General features: G+C 36.7%; 1 protein-coding gene across 9 annotated transcripts in view; it reads right to left on the bottom strand.

Moving 5' to 3' along the window:
• The window catches only part of LOC126828382 (trichohyalin), a 183168-nt gene that overhangs the window by 109697 nt on the left and 46585 nt on the right, over positions 1-26886 (bottom strand). For 6 of the 9 annotated variants that reach the window (XR_008788842.1, XR_008788841.1, XR_008788840.1 and 3 more), the window contains exons 2-3: positions 19519-19674; positions 10926-11008 (exon numbers count right to left, since the gene is read on the bottom strand). Coding sequence is in view for 3 of the 9 variants with exons in the window: in XM_056102459.1 (XP_055958434.1) it covers positions 10926-11008; positions 19519-19674 (239 nt within the window). In the remaining 6 variants the exon portion in view is untranslated. The other 3 variants (XR_007683009.1, XR_007683011.1, XR_007683012.1) reach the window with 3 other exon arrangements.

Genomic DNA, 26886 nt, shown 5'->3' with positions numbered 1-26886 from the left:
ACCTTGCTGACTTTTTCATTTCGGCACCAAAGAGTCTGGTGGATGCATACTGTCAATCAAAGTTTCATAATGAGAATTGACACGTAACATCAAAAGAAACCGATTGATGACACCACTTTAACAACAATATGACTTTTATTCTTAATTGTCAGTAGAAATAATTACAAATTTTGAAAAGAGATGTCGATGTATTTGTGATTTTACATGAAGCTTCAGTCCATTCAATAACCTGTATTTATTACTCAAATGGTTTCTCAATTATCAGAATGTCAAAATAAAGAAAATACAGTTACACTTACAATATGACTAACTAAGAAGTTATTCGTCGCGATTTGGCCAGACCCCCAATCCACCCGTTACATGTAATACCAATTTGTAACGAGTAATTGTGATTACTTTGTTACGTGAAAATTCCTGTTTTTAGGAATGTGGATATGTGGGATTGTTTAATTTTTTAGAATCGGTACAGACTTGAAAGTTCGAGCATGCAGAGCGTCTTCTGAACAAACTGATGTTTAGTCATATTTGCAGTTGACATATTCTGTCAAAAATATTCCTTACACCGGTGGTAATTATTTCTTTGTATTGTGCACAAACGTCATTCCTTAAATAGCCCCACGCCCCTTTAACAACTTATAAAGCATGATTTTTCTGTTAGGCAATTTATTCTACACTTTTTGATGTGCTTTATAACTATTGAAGAGGCTCGAATTCATAAGATCTTGTTGTTAGATGTGTTTACTCTGTGTCTGTGTGTTGATGGATAAAACAATCAAAATTAATATTTGTGTCTGTGATAATTATTGGAAACGGAATGGTAAGCAGTTTGTATTTGGAATTTACAAGTTGAACGAGTGTCAGTTAACCCGTTCAGAAGCAAACTCGTACATGGTTAAAGGTAATACTCTTGACTCGTATATAAATTGATTGGAATAAATCAATTTTACTCCTTGGTTGTTTGGATAGAGAACAAGCTAAAAACGTGATTTTTCGTACAATCAGGAGCCATAATTCAGGACGTTATGGTCCGATATGTGCAAATATCAAAAGGAACCAAGATCTTTGTGTTATAAACTTACATTTCAAGTTTCAACAAAATCGGATAAAAATTGTGACTTCTATAGGGTCCACAACTTTGATATACCCTATTTTTACGCTATTTGAGAACGAAGGGCGGCCATTTTATCTGTCAGTTTTGGGCCGATTTCCACGAAATTCGAACTCAGTCGTCCTTAGGGTGTAACGGTGATATAATAATACGTTTTTTTTTTAAATCGGATAAAAATTATGACCTCTATCGGGTCCACAAGCTAAAAACGCGATTTTTCGTACAATCAGGGGCCATAATTCAGGAAGTTACGGTCCGATATGCGCAAATATCAAAAGGAACCAAGATCTTTGGGTTATAAACTTACATTTCAAGTTTCAACAAAATCGGATAAAAATTGTGACCTCCATAGGGTCCACAACCTTGATATACCCAATTTTTACGCTATTTGAGAACGAACGGCGGCCATTTTGTCTGTCAATTTGGGCCGATTTTCACGAAATTCGAACTCATTCGTCCTTAAGGTGTAACGGTGATATAATAGAACGGTTTTTTAAATCGGATAAAAATTATGACTTCTATAGGGTCCACAAGCTAAAAACAAGATTTTTCGTACAATCAGGGGCCATAATTCAGGAAGTTACTGTCCGATATGCGCAAATATCGAAAGGAACTGAGATCTTTGGGTTATAAACTTACATTTCAAGTTTCAACAAAATCGGATAAAAATTGTGACCTCTATAGGGTCCACAAGCTAAAAACGTGTTTTTTCGTACAAACAGGGGCCATAATCCATGAAGTTTCGATCCGATACATGCCAATATCGAAAGCAGCCAAGATCTTTTGGGGATAAACCTATATTTCAAGTTTCGCCGAAATCGGATAAGAATTGTGACCTGTAGAGAGTCCATGAAATTCGAACTCAGCCGCCCTTAGCGTATAACGGTTATATAATAATACGTTTTTTTAAATCGGATAAAAATTATGACTTCTATAGGGTCCACAAGCTAAAAACAAGATTTTTCGTACAATCAGGGGCCATAATTCAGGAAGTTACGGTCCGATATGCGCAAATATCGAAAGGAACTGAGATCTTTGGGTTATAAACTTACATTTCAAGTTTCAACAAAATCGGATAAAAATTGTGACCTCTAAAGGGACCACAAGCTAAAAACGTGATTTTTTGTACAATCAGGGGCCATAATTCAGGAAGTTACGGTCCGATATGCGCATATATCGAAAGGAACAGAGATCTTTGGGTTATAAACTTACATTTCAAGATTCAACAAAATCGGATAAAAATTGTGACCTCTATAGGGTCCACAACCTTGATATACCATATTTTTATGCTATTTGAGAACGAACGGCGGCCATTTTGTCTGTCAATTTTGGGCTGATTTTCACGAAATTCAAACTCAGCCGTCCTTAGGGTGTAACGGTGATATAATAATACGGTTTTTTAAATCGGATAAAAATTATGACCTCTATAGGGTCCACAAGCTAAAAACGCGATTTTACGTACAAACAGGGGCCATAATTCAGGAAGTTACAGTCTGATATGCGCAAATATCGAAAGGAATCGAGATCTTTGGGTTATAAACTTACATTTCAAGTTTCAACAAAATCGGATAAAAATTGTGACCTTTATAAGGTCCACAACCTTGATATACCATATTTTTACGCTATTTGAGAACGAACGGCAGCCATTTTGTATAAAAACAGCAACAAATAATGCTCTATGTGAGAGGTTTTCAGAAGAAAGAAATGTCACCCCTCCCAAACTATTTAAAGATCTCTTTACATTCCGTGCCATTGACAATATTGACCACAATCTGACCTCCGCAAAAGCTGTCTTCTTTCCAGGTGACTGGCTTTTCACTGTTCCAGAACGCATCACAGCCAAACATTAGTCAAGTTACAACCCAAAGCTCTGTACGTATTAAGTTAAAAACAGTCAAATCAGAATCAAATACACTACAAGGATCGTATACACAAGTTTTACCACAAGCTACAAAGAAGGATACACCTGACATACCTTTTGATAACCAAAATACCATAAACCTGAAAGCCTTTAACACTAACAATAAGCTTTCATATGAAATATGAAAGGTTAACTATATCTGCCAGGCAGATATGAAAGCTTTCATATTCATGGCCACTTCCTGTCACATGTCATGGGTTATATAACCAGCGGCTGCCAGGCAGGATACGCCCACATTTTCGAGAGATGGATAGAGAACAAGCTAAGAAGAAAGTGATTTTTCCTACAATCAAGGGCCATAATTCAGGAAATTACAATTTGATATGCGCAAATATCGAAAGGAACCAAGATCTTTGTGTTATAAACTTACATTTCAAGTTTCAACAAAATCGGATAAAAATTGTGACTTCTATAGGGTCCACAACTTTGATATACCCTATTTTTACGCTATTTGAGAACGAAGGGCGGCAATTTTATCTGTCAGTTTTGTGCCGATTTCCACGAAATTCGAACTCAGTCGTCCTTAGGGTGTAACGGTGATATAATAATACAGTTTTTTTTTAAATCGGATACAAATTATGACCTCTATTGGTCCACAAGCTAAAAACGTGTATTTTCGTACAATCAGGAGCCATAATTCAGGAAGTTACGATCCAATATGCGCAAATATCAAAAGGAACCGAGATCTTTGGGTTATAAAGTTACATTTCAAGTTTCAACAAAATCGGATAAAAATTTGTGACCTCCATAGGGTCCACAACCTTGATATACCAAATTTTTACGCTATTTGAGAACGAACGGCGGCCATTTTGTCTGTCAATTTGGGCCGATTTGCACGAAATTCGAACTCAGTCGTCCTTAGGGTGTAACGGTGATATAATAATACGTTTTTTTAAATCGGATAAAAATTATGACCTCTATAGGGTCCACAAGCTAAAAACGCGATTTTTCGTACAAACAGGGGCCATCATTCAGGAAGTTACAGTCTGATATGCGCAAATATCGAAAGGAACCGAGATCTTTGGGTTATAAAGTTACATTTCAAGTTTCAACAAAATCGGATAAAAATTGTGACCTCTATAAGGTCCACAACCTTGATATACCATATTTTTACGCTATTTGAGAACGAACGGCAGCCATTTTGTCTGTCAATTTTGAGTCGATTTTCACGAAATTCGAACTCAACCTTCCTTAGGGAGTAACGGTGATAATAATACGTTTTTTTAAATCGGATAAAAATTATGACCTCTATAGGGTCCACAAGCTAAAAACGCGATTTTTCGTACAATCAGGGGCCATAATTCAGGAAGTTACGGTCTGATATGCACAAATAGCGAAAGGAACCGAGATCTTTGGATTATAAATTTACATTTAAAGTTTCAACAAAATCGGATAAAAATTGTGACCTCCATAGGGTCCACAACCTTGATATACCATATTTTTACGCTATTTGAGAACGAACGGCGGCCATTTTGTCTGTCAATTTTGGGCCGATTTTCACGAAATTCGAACTCAACCTTCCTTAGGGTGTAACGGTGATATAATAATACGTTTTTTTAAATCATATAAAAATTATGACCTCTATATGGTCCACATGCTAAAAACGCGATTTTTCGTACAATCAGGGGCCATAATTCAAGAAGTTACGGTCCGATATACGCGAATATCGAAATGAACCGAGATCTTTGGGTTATAAACCTACATTTCAATTTTCAACAAAATCGGATAAAAATTGTGACCTCTATAGGGTCCACAACCTTGATATACCATATTTTTACGCTATTTTAGAACGAACGGCGGCCATTTTGTCTGTCAATTTTGGGCCGATTTTCACGAAATTCAAACTCAGCCATCATTAGGGTGTAACGGTGATACAAAAATACGTTTTTTTAAATCGGATAAAAATTATGACCTCTATAGGGTCCACAAGCTAAAAACGCGATTTTTCGTACAATCAGGGGCCATAATTCAGAAAGTTACGGTCCGATATGCGCGAATATCGAAAGGAACCGAGATCTTTAGGTTATAAACTTACATTTCAAGTTTCAAATAAATTGGATAAAAATTGTGACCTCTATAGGGTCCACAAGCTAAAAACGTGATTTTTCGTACAATCAGGGGCCATAATCCATGAAGTTTTGATCCGATACATGCCAATATCGAAAGCAGCCGAGATCTTTAGGGGATGAACCTATATTTCAAGTTTCGTCAAAATCGGATAAGAATTGTGACCTGTAGAGAGTCCACAAACAATTGTGGACGGACGGACAGACGTCCGGACGGACAGGGGAAACGGCATAATACGTCCACATGAAAATCTGGGCGTATAAAAATCTTGAAAAGAAACCAGCGGCTGCCAGGGCACAACCTTCGTATTACATACTTTTACACAATTTGCACACAAAGAGCAGCCATTTTGTTGGGCAGTTTCATTTCAATTTTCGCGAAATTTGAATTCAACCTTGATTATGGTGAAATGGTGATACATGTATATTTAAACGTTTTTTAAAATTGGAAAAAAAAATTGTGACCTCTAGAGAATCCACAAGCTAAAAATGTGATTTTTCGAACAATCAGGGGCCATAATCCAGGAAGTTACATTCTGATATGCGCGATTATCAAAAGGAACTAATATCTTAGGGTGTAACGGTGATATGTTTACACATTTTTTTAAAATCTGATAAAAATTGTGACATCTAAAGGGACAACAAGCTAAAAACGTGATTTTTTGTACAATCAAGGGCCATAATTCAGGAAGTTACAATCCGATATGCATGAATATCGAAAGGAACCAAGATCTTTGGGTTATAAATATGTATTCCAAGTTTCATTAAAATCGGATCAAATTTGCGACCTCTAAAGGGTCCACAACCTTGATATACCAGATGTTTACACTATTTGCATACGAGGGGCGGCCATTTTGTCCGGCAGTTTTGGCCCAATTTTCACAAAATTTGAACTCATCAAACATTATGGTGTAACAGTGATATATTCAAACGTTTTTTTAAATCGGGTAATAATTGTGACCTCTAGAGGGACCACAAGCTAAAAATGCGATTTTTGGAAAACAGGGTCTATAATTCAGGAGTTACAATCTGATATGCGCGAATATCGAAAGGAACCAAAATCTTTGGGATATAAACTAGTGTTGTCACTATTACAAAATTCTTGAATCGGTTAATCGGCTAGCCAAAAATCGTATCGGTGCCGATTAATCGGATGCCGTATAAATTCTATAATAATGTAAAATAAATGTTTCTTTCGTTGGCTAATAATGTCATTGTCTGTACTGTGTTACAGGGGTTTTCCCTTGTGATTGTTGATATGCATGAGCACTGAATAGCTGACCGTATATTATTTTAATACATTTCTTTGGGTTTGAGATAAAGAGATGTTGGAATACATTTTTTAAATTGGCAATAAACAACATGTACCAAGTCATTAGTTTTGATATTTAGTTACGCATTAGACTGAGTAAGAGTAGACATCCCTGCGTTCTGACTTACCCCCACAGCTTTAACTGCTAATTAACCAGCGGCTGCCAGGCAGTATACGCCCACATTTTCGAGAGATGGATAGAAAACCAGCTAAACGAAAGTGATTTTTCCTACAATCAAGGGCCATAATTCAGGAAATTACAATTCGATATGCGCAAATATCGAAAGGAACCAAGATCTTTGAGTTATAAACTTACATTTCAAGTTTCAACAAAATCGGATAAAAATTGTGACCTCTATAGGGTCCACAACCTTGATATACCATATTTTTACGCTATTTGAGAACAAGGGGCGGCCATTTTGTCAGTCAGTCTTGGGCCAATTTTCACGAAATTCGAACTCCGTCGTCCTTAGGGTGTAACGGTGATATATTAACACTTTTTTTTAAATCTGATAAAAATTATGACCTCTATAAGGTCCACAAGCCAAAAAACGCGTTTTTGCGTACAATCAGGGGCCATAATTCATGAAGTTACGGTCCGATATGCGCGAATATCGAAAGGAATCAAGATCTTTGTGTTATAAACTTACATTTCAGTTTCAACAAAATCGGATAAAAATTGTGACCTCTATAGGGTCCACAACCTTGATATACCATATTTTTACGCTATTTGAGAACATACGGCAGCCATTTTGTCTGTCAGTTTCGACCGTCCTTAGGGTTTAACGGTGATATAATAATACGTTTTTTTAAATCGGATAAAAATTATGACCTCTATAGGGTCCACAAGCCAAAAAACGCGTTTTTACGTACAATCAGGGGCCATTATTCAGGAAGTTACGGTCCGATATGCGCGAATATCGAAAGGACCGAGATCTTTGGGTTATAAACTAACATTTCAAGTTTCAACAAAATCGGATAAAAATTGTGACCTCTACAGTGTTCACAAGCCAAAAATGTGATTTTTCGTGCAATCAGGGGCCTTAATCCATGAAGTTACGGTCCGATAGATGCCAATATCGAAAGGAACCGAGATCTATTGGGGATAAACCTAGAGTGATAAACCTATATTTCAAGTTTCATTGAAATCGGATAAAAATTGTGACCTGTAGACTGTTCACAAACAGACTGTTTACAATTCACTAGTACAACAATTCCCGTACATAATGTTTTAACATATATAGCGATAATCATATTGACGGAAAACAACAAGAGAACCCACACAAGACGGTACAAATAAAGACCATGTGTCTTTAAAAAAGGGAGGAGAAAAAAAGAGCCTCCTGACTGGTAATGTCCGGTTTGGGAACTGTTTATTCGCGTCTCGGACACAGTATCGTCACATTCTGATTATGAATTAAATAACAAAATACAACTGGATTTAAAATTATTTTATACATGAGGAATTTGTGAGGGAATCTTTTGATTATATTGTTGGAGAATTGTCTTCTTTCAAAACTATTACTTTATCAAAATTACATTGGTTGTTTATTGCTTGTAACATCGCCAATCCCCCGTCTCGTGCGGCATGCATTCAGTCCATGTATTATAAAGTTCCGTGATATTATCATGTCTGTTATTGACGTATGTGGCTGTTGACAGCTATTTCGCGCCAAAATCAACCATTTTACACATTTCGTAGTAAGCCATTCCTAATATGGAAGGCGAAGAATTCCATGTGACATCGAGTTTGTGTCACTGTAAATGGGAATTTCTGTATTGAGCCTTAAAAAACGTAGTTTCAATACGGTTTTAATATGCAGCAATTCAGTAGTGTGTTAAGCAGACAGTAAAAGTCAAACATTATATGTAATTGTATCAATATAAATTGGATGAAACGACTACCAATTTTTCATTTTTCATTTCGTACAATGAAGTTATGGTCCGATACATGCCAATATTGAAAGCAACCGAGATCTTTGGGAGATAGACCTATATTTCTAGTTTCGTCAAAATCAGATAGAAATTGTGCCCTGTAGAGTGTTCACTCAGGCGGAAAAATAATCTGAAAAATAAAGGGAGATATTGCTGGATCGGATTAAATTCCTGTTCCAGAAAAATTGATCAAGCCGTTAATTTAAAATGGTAAGGAACAGAAAATGAGCTGAAATGGCGGTAAATTAAGAAAACAAACTGTCCAGTAAAGAACTCTTTCGGCACGAAATACTTCAAAATGGAATTTGAGAACAAGGGGCGGCCATTTTGTCAGTCAGTCTTGGGCCAATTTTCACGAAATTCGAACTCCGTCGTCCTTAGGGTGTAACGGTGATATATTAACACTTTTTTTTAAATCGGATAAAAATTATGACCTCTATAAGGTCCACAAGCCAAAAAACGCGTTTTTGCGTACAATCAGGGGCCATAATTCATGAAGTTACGGTCCGATATGCGCGAATATCGAAAGGAATCAAGATCTTTGTGTTATAAACTTACATTTCAGTTTCAACAAAATCGGATAAAAATTGTGACCTCTATAGGGTCCACAACCTTGATATACCATATTTTTACGCTATTTGAGAACATACGGCAGCCATTTTGTCTGTCAGTTTCGACCGTCCTTAGGGTTTAACGGTGATATAATAATACGTTTTTTTAAATCGGATAAAAATTATGACCTCTATAGGGTCCACAAGCCAAAAAACGCGTTTTTACGTACAATCAGGGGCCATTATTCAGGAAGTTACGGTCCGATATGCGCGAATATCGAAAGGACCGAGATCTTTGGGTTATAAACTAACATTTCAAGTTTCAACAAAATCGGATAAAAATTGTGACCTCTACAGTGTTCACAAGCCAAAAATGTGATTTTTCGTGCAATCAGGGGCCTTAATCCATGAAGTTACGGTCCGATAGATGCCAATATCGAAAGGAACCGAGATCTATTGGGGATAAACCTAGAGTGATAAACCTATATTTCAAGTTTCATTGAAATCGGATAAAAATTGTGACCTGTAGACTGTTCACAAACAGACTGTTTACAATTCACTAGTACAACAATTCCCGTACATAATGTTTTAACATATATAGCGATAATCATATTGACGGAAAACAACAAGAGAACCCACACAAGACGGTACAAATAAAGACCATGTGTCTTTAAAAAAGGGAGGAGAAAAAAAGAGCCTCCTGACTGGTAATGTCCGGTTTGGGAACTGTTTATTCGCGTCTCGGACACAGTATCGTCACATTCTGATTATGAATTAAATAACAAAATACAACTGGATTTAAAATTATTTTATACATGAGGAATTTGTGAGGGAATCTTTTGATTATATTGTTGGAGAATTGTCTTCTTTCAAAACTATTACTTTATCAAAATTACATTGGTTGTTTATTGCTTGTAACATCGCCAATCCCCCGTCTCGTGCGGCATGCATTCAGTCCATGTATTATAAAGTTCCGTGATATTATCATGTCTGTTATTGACGTATGTGGCTGTTGACAGCTATTTCGCGCCAAAATCAACCATTTTACACATTTCGTAGTAAGCCATTCCTAATATGGAAGGCGAAGAATTCCATGTGACATCGAGTTTGTGTCACTGTAAATGGGAATTTCTGTATTGAGCCTTAAAAAACGTAGTTTCAATACGGTTTTAATATGCAGCAATTCAGTAGTGTGTTAAGCAGACAGTAAAAGTCAAACATTATATGTAATTGTATCAATATAAATTGGATGAAACGACTACCAATTTTTCATTTTTCATTTCGTACAATGAAGTTATGGTCCGATACATGCCAATATTGAAAGCAACCGAGATCTTTGGGAGATAGACCTATATTTCTAGTTTCGTCAAAATCAGATAGAAATTGTGCCCTGTAGAGTGTTCACTCAGGCGGAAAAATAATCTGAAAAATAAAGGGAGATATTGCTGGATCGGATTAAATTCCTGTTCCAGAAAAATTGATCAAGCCGTTAATTTAAAATGGTAAGGAACAGAAAATGAGCTGAAATGGCGGTAAATTAAGAAAACAAACTGTCCAGTAAAGAACTCTTTCGGCACGAAATACTTCAAAATGGAATTTCGCAATTTTGCATTTTCAAAATACCAAAACTTCTACCCTGAGCCAGGCTATCCAGAAATGTATTCATTTCAGAAATAGGAGACACATTCATTAAACTATGGCCTATTGTGTTTATTTTCAAGCCCATTAATGTGGATTTTTCACTATTTTTCATATTCAATTCAAAATGGCGACCATCAGTTGACATAAATCAAAATTCTGCTATGTCTGTAAGTAAAATATCGTAAAAGCCTTCGGGATTTTCCACGTTTCAAGATGGTGGCACTTCATATTTTGTGTATGCATCAGTAGTGTCTTATCTAGTAGTACAGAAAAAAAAAATCAAGGCAATCTGACCTACTTTTTTTTTTTCGATTTTGAACGTAGATCCGGACAGGGGTGACAGCATTTTAAGTCCACATGAAATTTTGGGCGCATAAAAAATTCCACTTACTGTTTTGTTTTTTGTTGTTCATCTTCTGTTTTATTGGTACTAGTCTGTAGTTCATGTTTTGTTTTTTCTAGTCTTTCTTCAAGCTGAAAAAACAAAATTTGTGAAAAGTTTTGGTAAGGTAAACATTGAAACACTTTCCAAAAAAGTATGTAACATTTTCAAATTTGGAAATGGAAATCTGTAATATGTAAGTTAAGACAATTAAGAAATGTATTAATTTTGGAAATAGGAGACAAATTCACGAAACTACAGCCTATTGTGATTATGTCCAAGCAATTAATGTGAATTTTTGTTGGCATGTAACAAGGCGGGGGCGGGGGCACATCTGACTTTTCGGGCAAATGTGAAAACAAAAATTATATTTCATCTAGTTAGCTAAAGAAAGTGCCCAAAATATAAAACACAAATTTTACTTTTCTTTTAATTGACTATGGATTAAAACATTTTGTTTGGAGTCACTCTCCTTTGTGCAACATTTTTCCGGCATTTTGTGAATGCAGCTGGAACAGTTCAATTGGATGGTTGGAATTCAGGTCGACATAGTGGGATTTCGGTTCCGAAACGATAGGAAACTTTTAAGTTCCTTAACTCACAGACTAGAATAGCAGAAAAACATAATAAATTTTCAAATTTTTTCCAGGGAGGGCAAGGCACTCATACCCTGCGACGATTGAGTGCTTGTTTTGGATTTAGGTCAGCCACCTAAGGTAGGCTATATTGGCCCACATTGAAGTTGCTGTATTCACGTGCTGGAATAGCAGGAAAATGTTTGTGGCAATTAAATTTTCAAAAGTATCCATCTCAGTTGACTGTAAATGGTTGATTGGTTGATTGGAATTCAAGTCAGTCACCTAAATTTGGCTATATTAGACCACATTGAACTTACTGTATTCACGGGGTCGAATAGCAGGAAAACAGGTTTGTAAACGACAGATTTTCCCAATTTTCTGGGGGGAGGGGGGCTACATGATAAGTTCTGCTCTGTTGCCTCTCGCAATCAATTACCGCCCGCCGCTGTCTGTAACCTGCCATTTTTTAAGGCAATTTCAGGGGTTCTCTCCCCCCCCCCAACATTCATCAAGTCCGTAGGTGCGGGTAGGTGTAGCTCAATAATGACAAGCGGTATTCCATTTCCATATCAGCTTATATACAGGTAAATATACATTATATACAGGAGTACATATTTTGGTCAAAGGGTTGATGCAGAATTCTTTTAAGACTTCCGAAAAAGACCAGGCAAAAATTACAAAAAGTGCCAAGATGGGGGGCGTAAGTTTTGATCAAACTTATATGGTATGACACCCCCTAGGGGTTTTCACGTATTCTATGACCAGGTAGTATTTAATACAGCCATTCAACCAAATATTAGGTAGTAGACTTACACCACAACTTGGCTCCCAGGACGGATTATCTATAGTAAGTTAACAATGGTCAGCTATGACAGAGATTAGAGATAATAGTAGTAATGAGATAATCCATCTATAAACATAACATAAAATGAAATGAAATGGGGTTTAACGTCCTACTGTTCTGCTCCTATGCTGGGCTAATGAAGACGGGCATTCGCCATACAGTGTGCTATGAGGGAAATTTTGCCCGGGCAGTGGCACTATCGCCTACTCTTATATCGAATTCCAACTGCCAAGGGATCTTTTACTTGCATTCCAATGTATACATATCGAAAGCAGCCGAGATCTTTTGGGGATAAACCTATATTTCAAGTTTCGTCAAAATCGGATAAGAATTGTGACCTGTAGAGAGTACACAAACGGACGGACAAGGGCGACGGCATAATATGTCCACATGAAAATGTGGGCGTATAAAAAAGGGTACACAACCCCCGGACTATAGATATTATGCTAGACAACTTTGTGTTTTGAAACCAACTTTGTGTTGTGTTTACCGCACTACCGCACATGATTGCCAGAGTGGTGGCAGGAGAAACAAGGAATCAATTCAACTCGGCCTAATGTCTATCTTAAAGTAATGGATAGGCTTTGTTAAGATCATTTGATTGAGCACTTCGATAATCTAATGGACGCTTGTGGACAACAGCTGAAGCCCATTCCCGTCGGCACCAGGTGAACCATGAAGGATTACAGGCTTTTAAAAGTATTTTTTTCAAAAAAAATTTTGATAAAAGAGAAACTAAAGTATTTTAAGGCTGCTAGTACAACTAGTTTCATGGTTCGAAATGTTTGCCTGTCTACTTGTCGCTGACAGGCGATTTTTTCATCTGACAGGTAGCAAATAAAACTACCTGAATTTAGTTGATGTTCAGTAAATTGACCACAATACTCACATCCTCGTCAAGTACATTTAATTATTCATTTCTAAATGCAAAAATTAAGCACAGAAATGCCGCGAAAAGCCGCCATTTGCACTGTTTATCGCTCTGTCGTGGGCTACAGTTACTCACACAGTTTGGAAGTAGACAATTTTATCTCAAAATCAAATAATCAGGTAGGAAAAATATTTCATATATAGATTTAATAAATATAATTTGTAGCGTAAATATAGTCCGGATATGTGATAAGGGAATTCCAGGTGGCGTTACCTGTCCTTCGCACGCGGTACATGTATATACGGTGCCATGCACAAGTGTGATTCGTGTTCTGATATTCAATTTATTACGGATATTTTAAAATCTGAATTCTACAACTCAACGGCGAAGTATTCGATTTAGTACGGAAGTGTGGTACCATGATACTTTGCGGAATTCATGTGGATACGGGTGATACATGATTGCCAGAGTGGTGGCAGGAGAAACAAGGAATCAATTCAACACGGCCTAATGTCTATCTTAGAGTAATGGATAGGCTTTGTTAAGATCATTTGATTGAGCACTTCGATAATCTAATGGACGCTTGTGGACAACAGCTGAAGCCAATTCCCGTCGGCACCAGGTGAACCATGAAGGATTACAGGCTTTTAAAAGTATTTTTTTCAAAAACAATTTTGATAAAAGAGAAACTAAAGTATTTTAAGGCTGCTAGTACAACTAGTTTCATGGTTCGAAATGTTTGCCTGTCTACTTGTCGCCGACAGGCGATTTTTTCATCTGACAGGTAGCAAATAAAACTACCTGATTTAGTTGATGTTCAGTAAATTGACCACAATACTCACGTCCTCGTCAAGTACATTTAATTATTTGTTTCTAAATGCAAAAATTAAGCACAGAAATGCCGCGAAAAGCCGCCATTTGCACTGTTTATCGCTCTGTCGTGGGCTACAGTTACTCACACAGTTTGGAAGTAGACAATTTTATCTCAAAATCAAATAATCAGGTAGGAAAAATATTTCATATATAGATTTAATAAATATAATTTGTAGCGTAAATATAGTCCGGATATGTGATAAGGGAATTCCAGGTGGCGTTACCTGTCCTTCGCACATGGTACATGTATATACGGTGCCATGCACAAGTGTGATTCGTGTTCTGATATTCAATTTATTACGGATATTTTAAAATCTGAATTCTACAGAAGTGTGGTACCATGATACTTTGCGGAATTCATGTGGATACGGGTGATAGCATTGTACGAATCTTCGAGTCGCTGAGCCAAAGCAGATTCGCCGACTTTCAAGAACTTTTAGGCATTCAGATGTCGAAGAAATAAAAAGATTTCATATTACAATATTTATATGGAGCAATGTACATCAAAGACCTAAACAGACGTGTGTGTGTACTGTAGCCACTCGATTTTTGAAAATTTTCAGAACCCCCTGTCTAATCTGTTCCTATTCCCGAAAAACCATCCATGCAAAAAATTAGACAGATTGGTTGATATTTAGGGGGTCCACCGCAGCCTGCAAAAATTTGTCAGTAACCCCTGCTCAATTAATGCATTTTATGAGAAATACAGTTTATTATTGCAAACAGGATTGTCATAAGGCACTTATTAACTCCAACACAGTTGAATTCTATAATATACCGGCTAGTTTAAAATCTCATACATATCTTAGATTTCAGATTTTCATTTTCGCATATTTGGGAGTACTTTTCTATCGGTTTCGACTACTTGCAGGACATTTTGGTAATGTTTTTGAGACATAGCAAAACACAAGAAATCTGAATTTATTTTAACTTTTCTTTTAGCCCCATCATATACAACAGTGAGCGAAGATACAGCGTGTAAAGACATCTTAAACGATTCAGAATGTTGCCATTCTGTTACATTCAATTCTAAGAAGTCGGGACTCCAAGTCCAATAACTGAAAGATAAACCAAGAATCAATAGTTATCAGATTGGCTAACTTGGTGGATTCTATGAATTTTGGAAACTGGAATATTTTAAAATTTTCAGAAATTGTGGTTTGCCAAAGCTCACCAAAATGCTGTCTGCATGCTGAACACTTAAGAGAGCTTTGTTCAATTGACTCTGGAGCACTGGCCATTTGACTGCTGCTTATATAGTGCTGCAGTGTTATAGGCCGTGGTGTGAAATTTCTAGCTAGCTTGCTTCTGTTTCTCCGTCCCGACCATTTTCGGGTGAAAAAAAAACTACATCATCTAATTCTTCTAGTATTACTTTGTATTGACACACAACTTTTCTTTTATCAATTCTTTGACGTTTGATAGAAAACGTAAATTAAATATGGGCTTACTTGTCAATGTGCAATGCTATTTGAATTTCGCGGTGACTCGGTTTAAACAGATCACGTGACATAATTGGCCAATCAAACATACATGACGAAAAGTTCAACAGGTCATGTGGTGAAAGGTCACCTGCTCTTTGTTTACGTTTTGATATTAACGGTACATGGCGGAAGGATAGCTAAAGTAAAACTGCATAGCTCGAGTACATTTTAAAACACTGAGCTAAAACCGTTCACTGCGACAAGCTGGGAAAAATTTAAGGTATGTGCTAACCAGTGGATCAAATTAGATGGAAATGTGCCGGAGACAAATGCCGATTTGCTGGACAAAGCTGAATCAGAACTCCAGTCAGGAATGTGCAGACAAAACTCTCACTGGACTGGGGTATGGTAGAGACTAGGCCTACTTATCACATTCCACGTTACCAAACTGTGTATGAAACATTATCACGATTCCTAAATTGTTGAAGAAAGTGATGTTTAGAAACAAGCAGCAGCAGCAGAGAGAAAAAAAAAAAAAAAAAAAAAAAAAAAAATAATAGGTCTGGTTAATTTGTTTAAGGGGATCGGATCATATCTTAACATTTTCCCCATTTTCTTGCAAATGCAAGCTAATGAAGATATTCTCCCAAATGCATGACAACCCAGACCAAGGACTACTCCGCCCAAGACCACTCAGACCAATAGGGAAGTCCACTCAGTCAAAGACAGAAGACCACTATGGTTAAGACTGTGTCATCATTATTGAGGTGAAATACAATGTGCAGTACTCATACCCAACAAGTTGTTATGGAGAGAGAGAAATGGGGTTTAACGTCCACTCGTCCACTCGACACAAACTAGGTCATTTTGGGACTTACATATGGTTTAATTTTTTTATTTCAATAATTCGCTTGCGCGTTGGGGTCTTTAACAGTGGGAGGAAAGGGGAGACCCAGAGAAAACCCACGAGGTTGGACAGGCCACCCTACTCCTTGTCACGTACAACCGGGGATTCGAAACCACGCCTGTTGACTCAATGACAGGCTTTATGATACAGTGCGCACGTGCTAACAATTCGGCCATCCAACCCCAATGTTATCTAGAAAATTAGAACCGAAATAGATGAGTTGGTACAAGTGCACTTACTTTTTTTGAAAAAAATATGTATGAAGAATTATATCTGCCTTTGCATCACCAGTCAAAAAGGGGGCATATTCTGGCGCATTCCTCCCAGGTTGCCTGACTGTAGCTGTGGAAATTTAAACCCCTCTTGTTAAACTCTATTGAACAAATGACAGGGTTAGGGTGACTAGAGAACAAGCACCAAACAAAATTTTCAATGTGAATGTAAATCAAGCTGCATTACACTTTTACAGATAGATCAGTAATAGATGTACTTGTTACAAGTGAAAACTTTCTTGTATATATTGTTCGAATATAAAAGTGACAGCCAAACATATGCTGACAGTGACATTGATTTTAATAGTGATGATGGTATTGATGAAATTATGTGAGTAGGCCTACACCTGTATACATGTATTTTTGTAAGCGTTTTTTTAATATTACATATTTTAAATATGTTTTACTTAAATGTACTGTACATGTCAATAAATTTTCATATTATATTTTGACACTTTATGCTTACTATATGTTTTTATTTTCCTTTTTTATTCTAATTCATTTCCGACGGTTTCCCCTTGTCAGTGGTGCCGAATGGGTAGCATATTATAAGGTCTGTCATTGAGTCCACTGGCGTGGTTTAGATTCCACGGTTGTACTTGACAAGGAGAAGGGTGGCCTGTCCAACCTCATGGGTTTTCTCCTGGTCCTCCGGTTTCCTCCCACTGCTAAAGACCACTACACGCAAGTGAATTATTGGAATAAAATTGAACCAAAATTACCTAGTTTGTGTCGAGTGGAAGTTAAAGCCCATTTCTCTCTCTATATACTCTTATAATAAGTCTATTGTTTTCTCGTTTTAAAAAAATAGTAAAATTGATGAAGGTGAATTATTATTAATTGTATCGATCAGATCACATGGTATTATTATTTTTGTTTTTTCTTAGCATTATATATAATTATAAGACCGAACCAGTATTTCAAGCATGCCAAAATCGTTTTCATCTGTATTATTAAGTATATATTTCTCTTGGATATTGTTTCACTGAAATAGTTTTGAAGAAATACTTGTTTCAAGAAAATAAAAGATTCATTCAATCATTGGGGCTATTTCCTAATTATTGGCCATATTTATGCCACAGATCAGGGGTAAGTCGTCTTTACCGTGTCAATGCAATATTTAACAGGGGATATTATCCAGTAATCCCGGCATATTTGCAGAGAAATTCTCTCAGACAAATGTAAACAATCCAACGTGTTCTGTCTTATAAAAGGTATTCACTGGTCTATTTATGGCTATTGACCCTTGACCTATGAGGATCTTTGCTTTTATGGTTTCTGATTGGCTTAGAATTTGATTTTTTCACCCGATTATGGCTACACTTGACAAATATAGTTCGAGACGTTATTCGAGTGCAAGACGTATTGTGCAATGGTTAAATTATGTAACAAAGCGTCAGATTTTCACCCGGAATTTGCTGGGACGAGATGAAACGATTTTCTGGGCTAAATCACAGCCTATTAATTGAACAGAGCTTTGTTGTGGTCAGCATGCAGACACCATATTGGTGAGGTGTTATTATCGCACATTTTCAAACACCCTGGAATTGAGGCGATTGTGCAAAACATGAGAGCTTGTACCACATGACAACCAGGAACAGTTGAAACTTTTTTGACATCAACAGTTTACCCACCATTGTAACTGATTAGCAAGCTGAGGTGCTGCAATTAGCTTGAGTCAAACACACCCTATAACTACCTTCGTGAACTTTGTAACACTTCTATACTCTAGGTGGTGGATGACATGTACAATTCCCATTGATTCCCCCTGGAATGATTTGAGGTTTTATAAAGCCATTTAAAAATATTCCACAGTTACCGAAAATCAGAGAATCCATCAAGTTAGCCGATCTGATAACTACTGAATCTTGGATTATCTTTCAGTCATTGGACTTGAGTCCGACTTCAAAGAATTGAATGTAATAGAATGGCAAGATTCTGAATCGTTTAAGATGTCTTTACACACTGTATTGTCGCTCAGTGTTGTAAAGATTGGGCTCAAAGAGGAGATAAAGTAAGTTCAGATTCCTTGCGTGCTGCTATGTCCCAAAAACATTACCAAAATGTCCTGCAAGTAGTTGAAACCGATGGAAAAGTACTCCCAAATATGCGAAAATGAAAATCTGAAAACTAAAATATGTATGAGATTTTAAACAAGGTCGTATATTATAGAATTCAACTGTGTTGGTGTTAATAAGTGCCTTATGACAATCCTGTTTCTGTATATAATTCTATCAACATATAATTTTAAAAATAAATTTATTACATTTACTACACATTTTGTTGACTTTTATTTATTACCCTATAATAAGGTTTTGGTCTCATAGATGCATAATTTATGAGTGTTTACTAGGTTTATTTCACTTAAATCAAAAGTTTCACGCTCGATCGAGTGATCTAAAGATGTGTGGCCAATAATCCTTTCTGAACAAAAAACAAAAAAAAACACCACAAAAATGCAATAATAAACTGCATTTCGCATAAAATGCATTAATTGAGCAGGGGTTACTGACAGATTTTTGCAAGCTGCGGTGACCCCCCTAAATATCAACCAATCTGTCTAATTTTTTGCATGGGTTTTTTTTTTCGGGAATAGGAACAGATTAGAAAAAGGGACGGGGTTCTGAAAATTTTCAAAAATCGAGGGGCTATCACCCTAATAGTGATATCTTGAAAACACCCCAATGGCAGACCGATTACCACTCGGCAACGTATTCTACGCAAAATTTTACTATAGAAAGTTGGGTTTTGTTTCGTGCTGATTTGACGGCACCTCCCCCCCACAAAACTGAGCCTGAGCCTCCAGACTAATAGTTGAAGTTAAATATCTTACCTTATGAACCAAAGGCACAGTTTGTGAAATTTGTTTCAAAACTGAATCTGTAGCACTTTTTTTATCCTTTTCCTTTTTCGCACCTGCCAATTTCTTGAAATCATTTTCAATATACTTTGAACGAGCTGCAACATTCTCAAACTGTTTTTGTAAGTCCTGAAATACACAGGATTACCAGAAAAATGTGAGGGGCAAATTCTGATATAAAAATGATATAAGAACATTAGAACTAACAGTCTTCTAAACAATAGATTAAACAAGAGATAAATAAATACTTTATAGTAAAATAATGGAATGGAAGTGCCTAGGTGGCAGCTGTGTGTAACTGTGCTCTCCATATTTTAATAATTTTCTGTGTGTTTTAAGTTTAAGTTTGTGATAATTTTTTGTATGTTACTGCAACCAACAACAAGGAACAATTTAGTGAAAGAATTTCTAAAAAATCTTCTGGATTTCTGGAATTATTGCTGAATTATTAGTTAGAATGAAAAAATAATTATGTAATGAACTGTGCAAAATTTCTCTGCTGTTAATCTCTATTGTTCCCTTCCACTTAGTGTCATTGATCTACATCAAAACCCTCATTGTTTTAAAACAGAGGGTTGTGAGGGAAAGGAAACAACGGAAAATTTCAAACCACTTACGAATGAAAGGAAATCTATGAATTAATTAAGTCAAGGTGTCTGTTAATCTCAACAAGTGGATCATTTTATTCAATCTATTAACTTCAAACAACAGATCATTAAACCTAATGATTAAGTATGCAGTGGGTGACCTGCAATCTTTCAGAAAATCGGATAAAAATTGTGACCTCTCGAGGGTCCACAACTTTCGTATTACATACTTTTACACAATTTGCGTACAAAGAGCGGCCATTTTGTTGGGCAGTTTCATTTCAATTTTCCTGAAATTCAAATTCAACCTTCATTATGGTGATATATTTAAACAGTTTTTAAAATCCGAAAAAAAAACTGTGACCCCCAGAGAATCCGCAAGCTAAAAATGCGATTTTTTTTAACAATCGGGCCATATTACAGGATTTTACGTTCGGGTATACACGATTATCAAAAGGAACCATGATCTTGGTAATATATTCATACGTTTTTTTTAAAATCGGATAATAATTGTGACCTCAAGAGGGACCACAAGCTAAACAAGTGATTTTTCATACAATCAAGGGCCATAATTCAGGAAGTTATGGTCCGAAAAGCACCAATAAAACAACACGGATCTTTGGGTTATAAACATGTATTTCAAGTTTCATCAAAATCGGATCAAAATTATGACCTCTAGAGGGTCCACAACCTTGATATCATATTTTTACACTATTTGCGTACGAGGGGCAGCCATTTTGTCCGGCATTTTTGGTCCGATTTTCACGGAATTCTAACTCGACCAACATTATATGGTGTAACAGTGATATATTCAAACGTTTTTTTAAATCATATAATAATTGTGACCTCAAGAGGGACCATACAATCAGGGGCCATAATTCAGGAAGTTACAGTTATGAGATGTGCGAATATCGATAGGAAACAAGATCTTTGGGTTATAAACATGTATTTCAAGTTTCATCAAAATCGGTTGAAAATTGTGACCTCTAGCATGTCCACATGATTTTTCGTACAATCAGGGGCCATAATCCATGAAGTTATGGTCTGATACATGCCAATATCAATATCAATAGGAACTGAGATCAATTGGGAGATAGACTTATATTTTAAGTTTCGTCAAAATTGGATAAAAATTGTGACTTGTAGTGCGTCCACAAACAAACTGTAGACAGACGGACTTGAGCGACAGCATAATATGTCCACACAAAAATGTGGGCGTATCAAAACAAATCAAGTAATCAGGATTTTCCGAAAGACTTTGAAACTATGATTTCCAAGCACATTCTCCTTTACACAAGTCTGCTTATGATTGGAGATTTCAACTTACACTCTGATAATGTAAACAATTCTACCGTTTCCAAATTTCAAAACATCCTAGATTCTTATAGTTTATATCAACATGTGAAGACTAAATCACAGAAACGTGGACATATTCTTGACTTTGTTATCTTTGACGAAATAGCCAGCTTATTAATACCCTTGAAGTAACTACAGATTTATTGTCAGATCACTACCCAGTAGTATGTGACATAAACCTTGAAAGCACATCATTTGTGGAAAAAGAAATCATGAGAAGTTTGCGTCGTCTATCAAAGACGATGTGAAATGAATTGATTTTGACGATCCCCTAACTCTACTGCATCGGTATTCTCAGGTCATTGAGTCCACTCTTGATGTATTTGCTCCTGTAAAGTCCTGCAAAAGTATAGGCAAGAATCCAAACCCCTGGTATACTGATGCCATTCACTCTGAAAGAATTCTCAGACGAAAAACAGAAAGAAAATGTGTATAAACAGGTCTTCAAGTTGATAGACAATTTTTCCAATTGATGCCAAGACAACTTTTTATCAAAACAAACTCTCTGCAACAGATTATAAAGATCTTTTTAATGTTATCGAAAAACTTATCTCTGAAAATCAAAAGAAATTACCAAAGTCTAATTCAGATGTTGTGCTAGCTGAACGTTTCAGTGACTTTTTTCATGACAAAGTCAATGATATCAGACGTACTCTTGACAATACTAGCAGATTACGGGCGTTTAGAGAACATCATGTACCAAGCCGTTTGTTTGAGTTTGCCCCATTTACAGAAGAACATGTCCAGACCATCATTGCTAAGAGCAAGTCAACTTCCTGTAGCCTAGATCCCCTTCCAACATGGCTTCTGAAGTCCAAACCAGTATTAGATGCGCTCCTTCCTTTCATCACTGCAATCATAAATTCTTGAACTGCTAACAGCTGTGTGCCTACTTCATTAAAGACTGCCTTTGTGATTCCACTTCTGAAGAAACCATCGCTTAAATGCAAGATCCTTAAGAACTATCGGCTTGTCTCAAATCTTGAATTTATCGGAAAGGTGCTTGAAAGGGTGATAGCGAGACAAATCACTAATTATCTGCAAGCTAACGATCTTCATGAACCACTGCAGTCTACTTATAAAGAAGGTCACAGCACAGAGACAGCACTTTTGAAGGTAAAAGCTGATATTGATACAGCATTGGACAGCAGCCTTGGCATCAACCTTATACTTCTAGATCTAAGTGTGGCATTTGATACCATCGACCGTAGCATTCTGTTCAATCGACTACAGTTATCTGTGGGAATCAAAGAATCTGCGGTGGATTGGTTGAAGTCCTATCTAACTGACATAAGCCAATGTGTCTATATTCATAGCAGCAACTCTGTATCTAAACCGCTGTCCATTGGAGTCCCACAGGGATCGGTACTAGGTCCACTTTTCTTCTTACTGTATGTACTTCCACTTGGTAAAATTATTATTAAACATGGTATCAGCTATCATGATTTTGCCGATGATACGCAATTGTGTAACACATTCATTCCTTCATACCAGATGTCAAAACACGGTGCCCTAAAGAAGCTAGAATCCTGTATCAGTGATATTCGGACATGGATGAATCAAAACAAATTAAAGCTGATCGATGAGAAGACAGAATTCCTGATGATATTACTAAGATCAAAACTGAACAGTTTCAATTGAAATTTCACCATCGTGTAAAGAACGCAATCTGGGTTTCATCATGGACAAGACAATGTCTCTCATCCCACAGGTTAACAATGTGTAAAATGTATACAAGATTAAAACCAATATCCAGAATCAGGAGGTATCTCACTAAAGATTCATGTGCTAGAGTTGTATTAGCATTGGTCATATCTTGGTTGGACTATGGCAATGGACTCATGGCCGTCATTCCAGATTTCTTCCTCAACCGCCTTCAAGTTGTACAAAATAACTGTGCTCGACAAGTTGCCAAGTCATCATCTAGAGATCATGTAACAGAAACTCTTAAAAGTCTTCATTGGCTGCCTGTGAAAGCCCGGACAGACTTTAAAGTGCTATCAAATGTGTATAAAGCTTTGTTTTCAGATACTGCTCCCTCCTACATGAATTAATTATTCACATTCTACAAACAGGAAAGACCAAATCATCGTTCGTCCACAGATACTAGCAGGTGCCTGCTTACAAGAGAGGCAGAGGAAAATTATCTTTCCCTATAAATGGTGCCCATATGTGGAATAAGCTACCAAGAACAATTAGAGAAGGTTAACTTGTGTTAAATTTAAATTGGAGTTACAAAGACACTTGTTTAAATATTATTACAATAAACGGTGATGTTTCTAAGCACATAAAAGATAGATTGATTATACAAAAGAAAAACTTGGATCTTGACCAAATTTGATGATCTCCTATTATCCTTCAAGAAATCTAATCTATATCGTGATTACATACAAGCTTACTCACCCTCAATTTAACCCCCCTAACTTCAGGGAGGTGTGTACAGGGGGGGGGGGGGCTAGGGGATTCCAAATTTTTTTTAACCAACGGCTGCCAGGCAGTATACGCCCACATTTTCGAGAGATGGATAGAAAACAAGCTAAAACGAAAGTGATTTTTCCTTCAATCAAGGGCCATAATTCAGGAAATTACAATTCGATATGCGCAAATATCGAAAGGAACCAAGATCTTTGAGTTATAAACTTACATTTCAAGTTTCAACAAAATCGGATAAAAATTGTGACCTCTATAGGGTCCACAACCTTAATATACCATATTTTTATGCAATTTGAGAACGAGGGGCGGCCATTTTGTCTGTCAGTTTTAGGCCGATTTTCACGAAATTCGAACTCAGTCGTCCTTAGGGTGTAACGGTGATATAATAATACGTTAATATACCATATTTTTATGCAATTTGAGAACGAGGGGCGGCCATTTTGTCTGTCAGTTTTAGGCCGATTTTCACGAAATTCGAACTCAGTCGTCCTTAGGGTGTAACGGTGATATAATAATACGTTTTTTAAATCGGATAAAAATTATGACCTCTATAGGGTCCACAAGCTAAAAACGCAATTTTTCGTACAATCAGGGGCCATAATTCAGTAAGTTACGGTCCGATATGCGCGAATATCGAAGGGCGGCCATTTTATCTGTCAGTTTTTGGTCGATTTTCACGCAATTCGAACTCAGTCGGCCTTAGGGTGTAACGGTGATATAATAATATGATTTTTTAAATCGGATAATAATTATGACCTCTATAGGGTCCACAAGCTAAAAATGTGATTTTTCGTACAATCAGGGGGTCATAATTCAGGAAGTTACGGTTCGATATGCGCGAATATCGAAAGGAACCGAGATCTTTGGGTTATAAACTTACATGTCAAGTTTCAACAAAACCGGATAAAAATTGTGACCTCTATAGGGTCCACAACCTTGATATACCATATTTTTACGCTATTTGAGAACGAACGGCGGCCATTTTGTCTGTCAGTTTTGGGCCGATTTTCACGAAATTCGAACTCAGCCGTCCTTATGGTGTAACGGTGATATATTAAAATGGTTTTTTAAATCGGATAAAAATTATGACCTCTATAGGGTCCACAAGCCAAAAAACGTGTTTTTACGTACAATCAGGGGCCATAATTCATGAAGTTACGGTCCGATATGCGCGAATATCTAAAGGAACCAAGATCTTTGTGTTATAAACTTACATTTCAAGTTTCAACAAAATCGGTTAAAAATTGTGACCTCTATAGGGTCCACAACCTTGATATACCATATTTTTACGCTATTTGAGAACGAACGGCGGCCATTTTGTCTGTCAGTTTTGGGCTGATTTTCACGAAATTCGAACTCAGCCGTCCTTAGGGTGTAACAGTGATATATTAACACGGTTTTTTAAATCGGATAAAAATTATGACCTCTATAGGGTCCGAAAGCCCAAAAACGCGTTTTTGGGTACAATCAGGGGCCATAATTCATGAAGTTACGGTCCGATATGCGCGAATATCGAAAGGAACCAAGATCTTTGTGTTATAAACTTAAATTTCAAGTTTCAACAAAGTCGGATAAAAATTGTGACCTCTATAGGGTCCACAACCTTGATATACCATATTTTTACGCTATTTCAGAACGAACGGTGGCCATTTTGTCTGTCAGTTTTGGGCCGATTTTCACGAAATTCGAACTCTACCGTCCTTAGGATTTAACGGTGATATAATAATACGTTTTTTTAAATCGGATAAAAATTATGACCACTATAGGGTCCACAAGCCAAAAATCGCGTTTTTACATACAATCAGGGGCCATAATTCAGGAAGTTACGGTCCGATATGCTCGAATATCGAAAGGAACCGAGATCTTTGGGTTATAAACTTACATTTCAAGTTTCAACAAAATCGGATAAAAATTGTGACCTCTACAGTGTTCACAAGCCAAAAACGTGATTTTTCGTACAATCAGGGACCATAATCCATGAAGTTACGGTCCAATAGATGCCAATATCGAAAGGAACCGAGATCTTAGGGTGATAAACCTATATTTCAAGTTTCATTGAAATCGGATAAAAATTGTGACCTGTAGACTGTTCACAAACAATTGTGGACGGACGGACGGACAGGGGCGATGACAATATACGTCCACATGAAAATGTGGGCGTATAAAAATTATATTCATACATGGATAGGGTAACTACAACTTTTGGAGGGGGCCCCTGAAAAAATCATATTTAACACCACCCCCTACTTATATATAGAGTCTGGCCAACTGACGCCATTTTATTACGCATTCTTACATTGCAGATAGAACCACATTACAGCGTGTGACCGATTTATATTAATTTTTATCCGCCCACATGGAAATGTGGTCGTATATTGCCGTCTCCCCCGTCCGTCTGTCGGTCCGTCGTCCACAATTTCTTGTAAACACTCTACACACTACATTTATCATCTGATTGTTTTGAAATTGATTGTTTGCATTAGTGAGATGAAGAAGCCTATTTAATTTGACGAACTTCCGTTAATTTCTTCTGGAGTTATGGCCCTTGTTTCACTTTTTTGCACCTTGTGAACGCTCGAACGACAAAAGTTATCAACCGATCTATATGAAATTTATATGCATCATTTAATTTAGTAAAACAAAGAAGCCTATTGAATTTCAGCAATTTTCGTTAATTACATCTAGAGTTATGGCCCTTGTTTCACTTTGTTTAATCTTGTGAACGCTCTAATGACAACAGTTATTATCCCATCTGTATGAAATTTATATGCAGGGATCGAATTTGACGGACGCAAACACGCAAAATGCGTGTTGATTTTGTAGACTGCGTGTCACAAAATATGTCACACGAAAAAAAATGCGTGTAACATTTTTTCGCTTATTGTTACTGAATAACATGATTTCTTCTTTTGCGCAAAATCAAGACAATAATTATGACAAAAAACGGAAATTCTATAATTATTTT

This window comes from Patella vulgata, chromosome 7 (assembly GCF_932274485.2).
Source record: "Patella vulgata chromosome 7, xgPatVulg1.2, whole genome shotgun sequence".
Lineage (NCBI taxonomy): Eukaryota > Metazoa > Mollusca > Gastropoda > Patellidae > Patella > Patella vulgata.
This window is presented reverse-complemented; position numbering and strand designations above follow the sequence as displayed.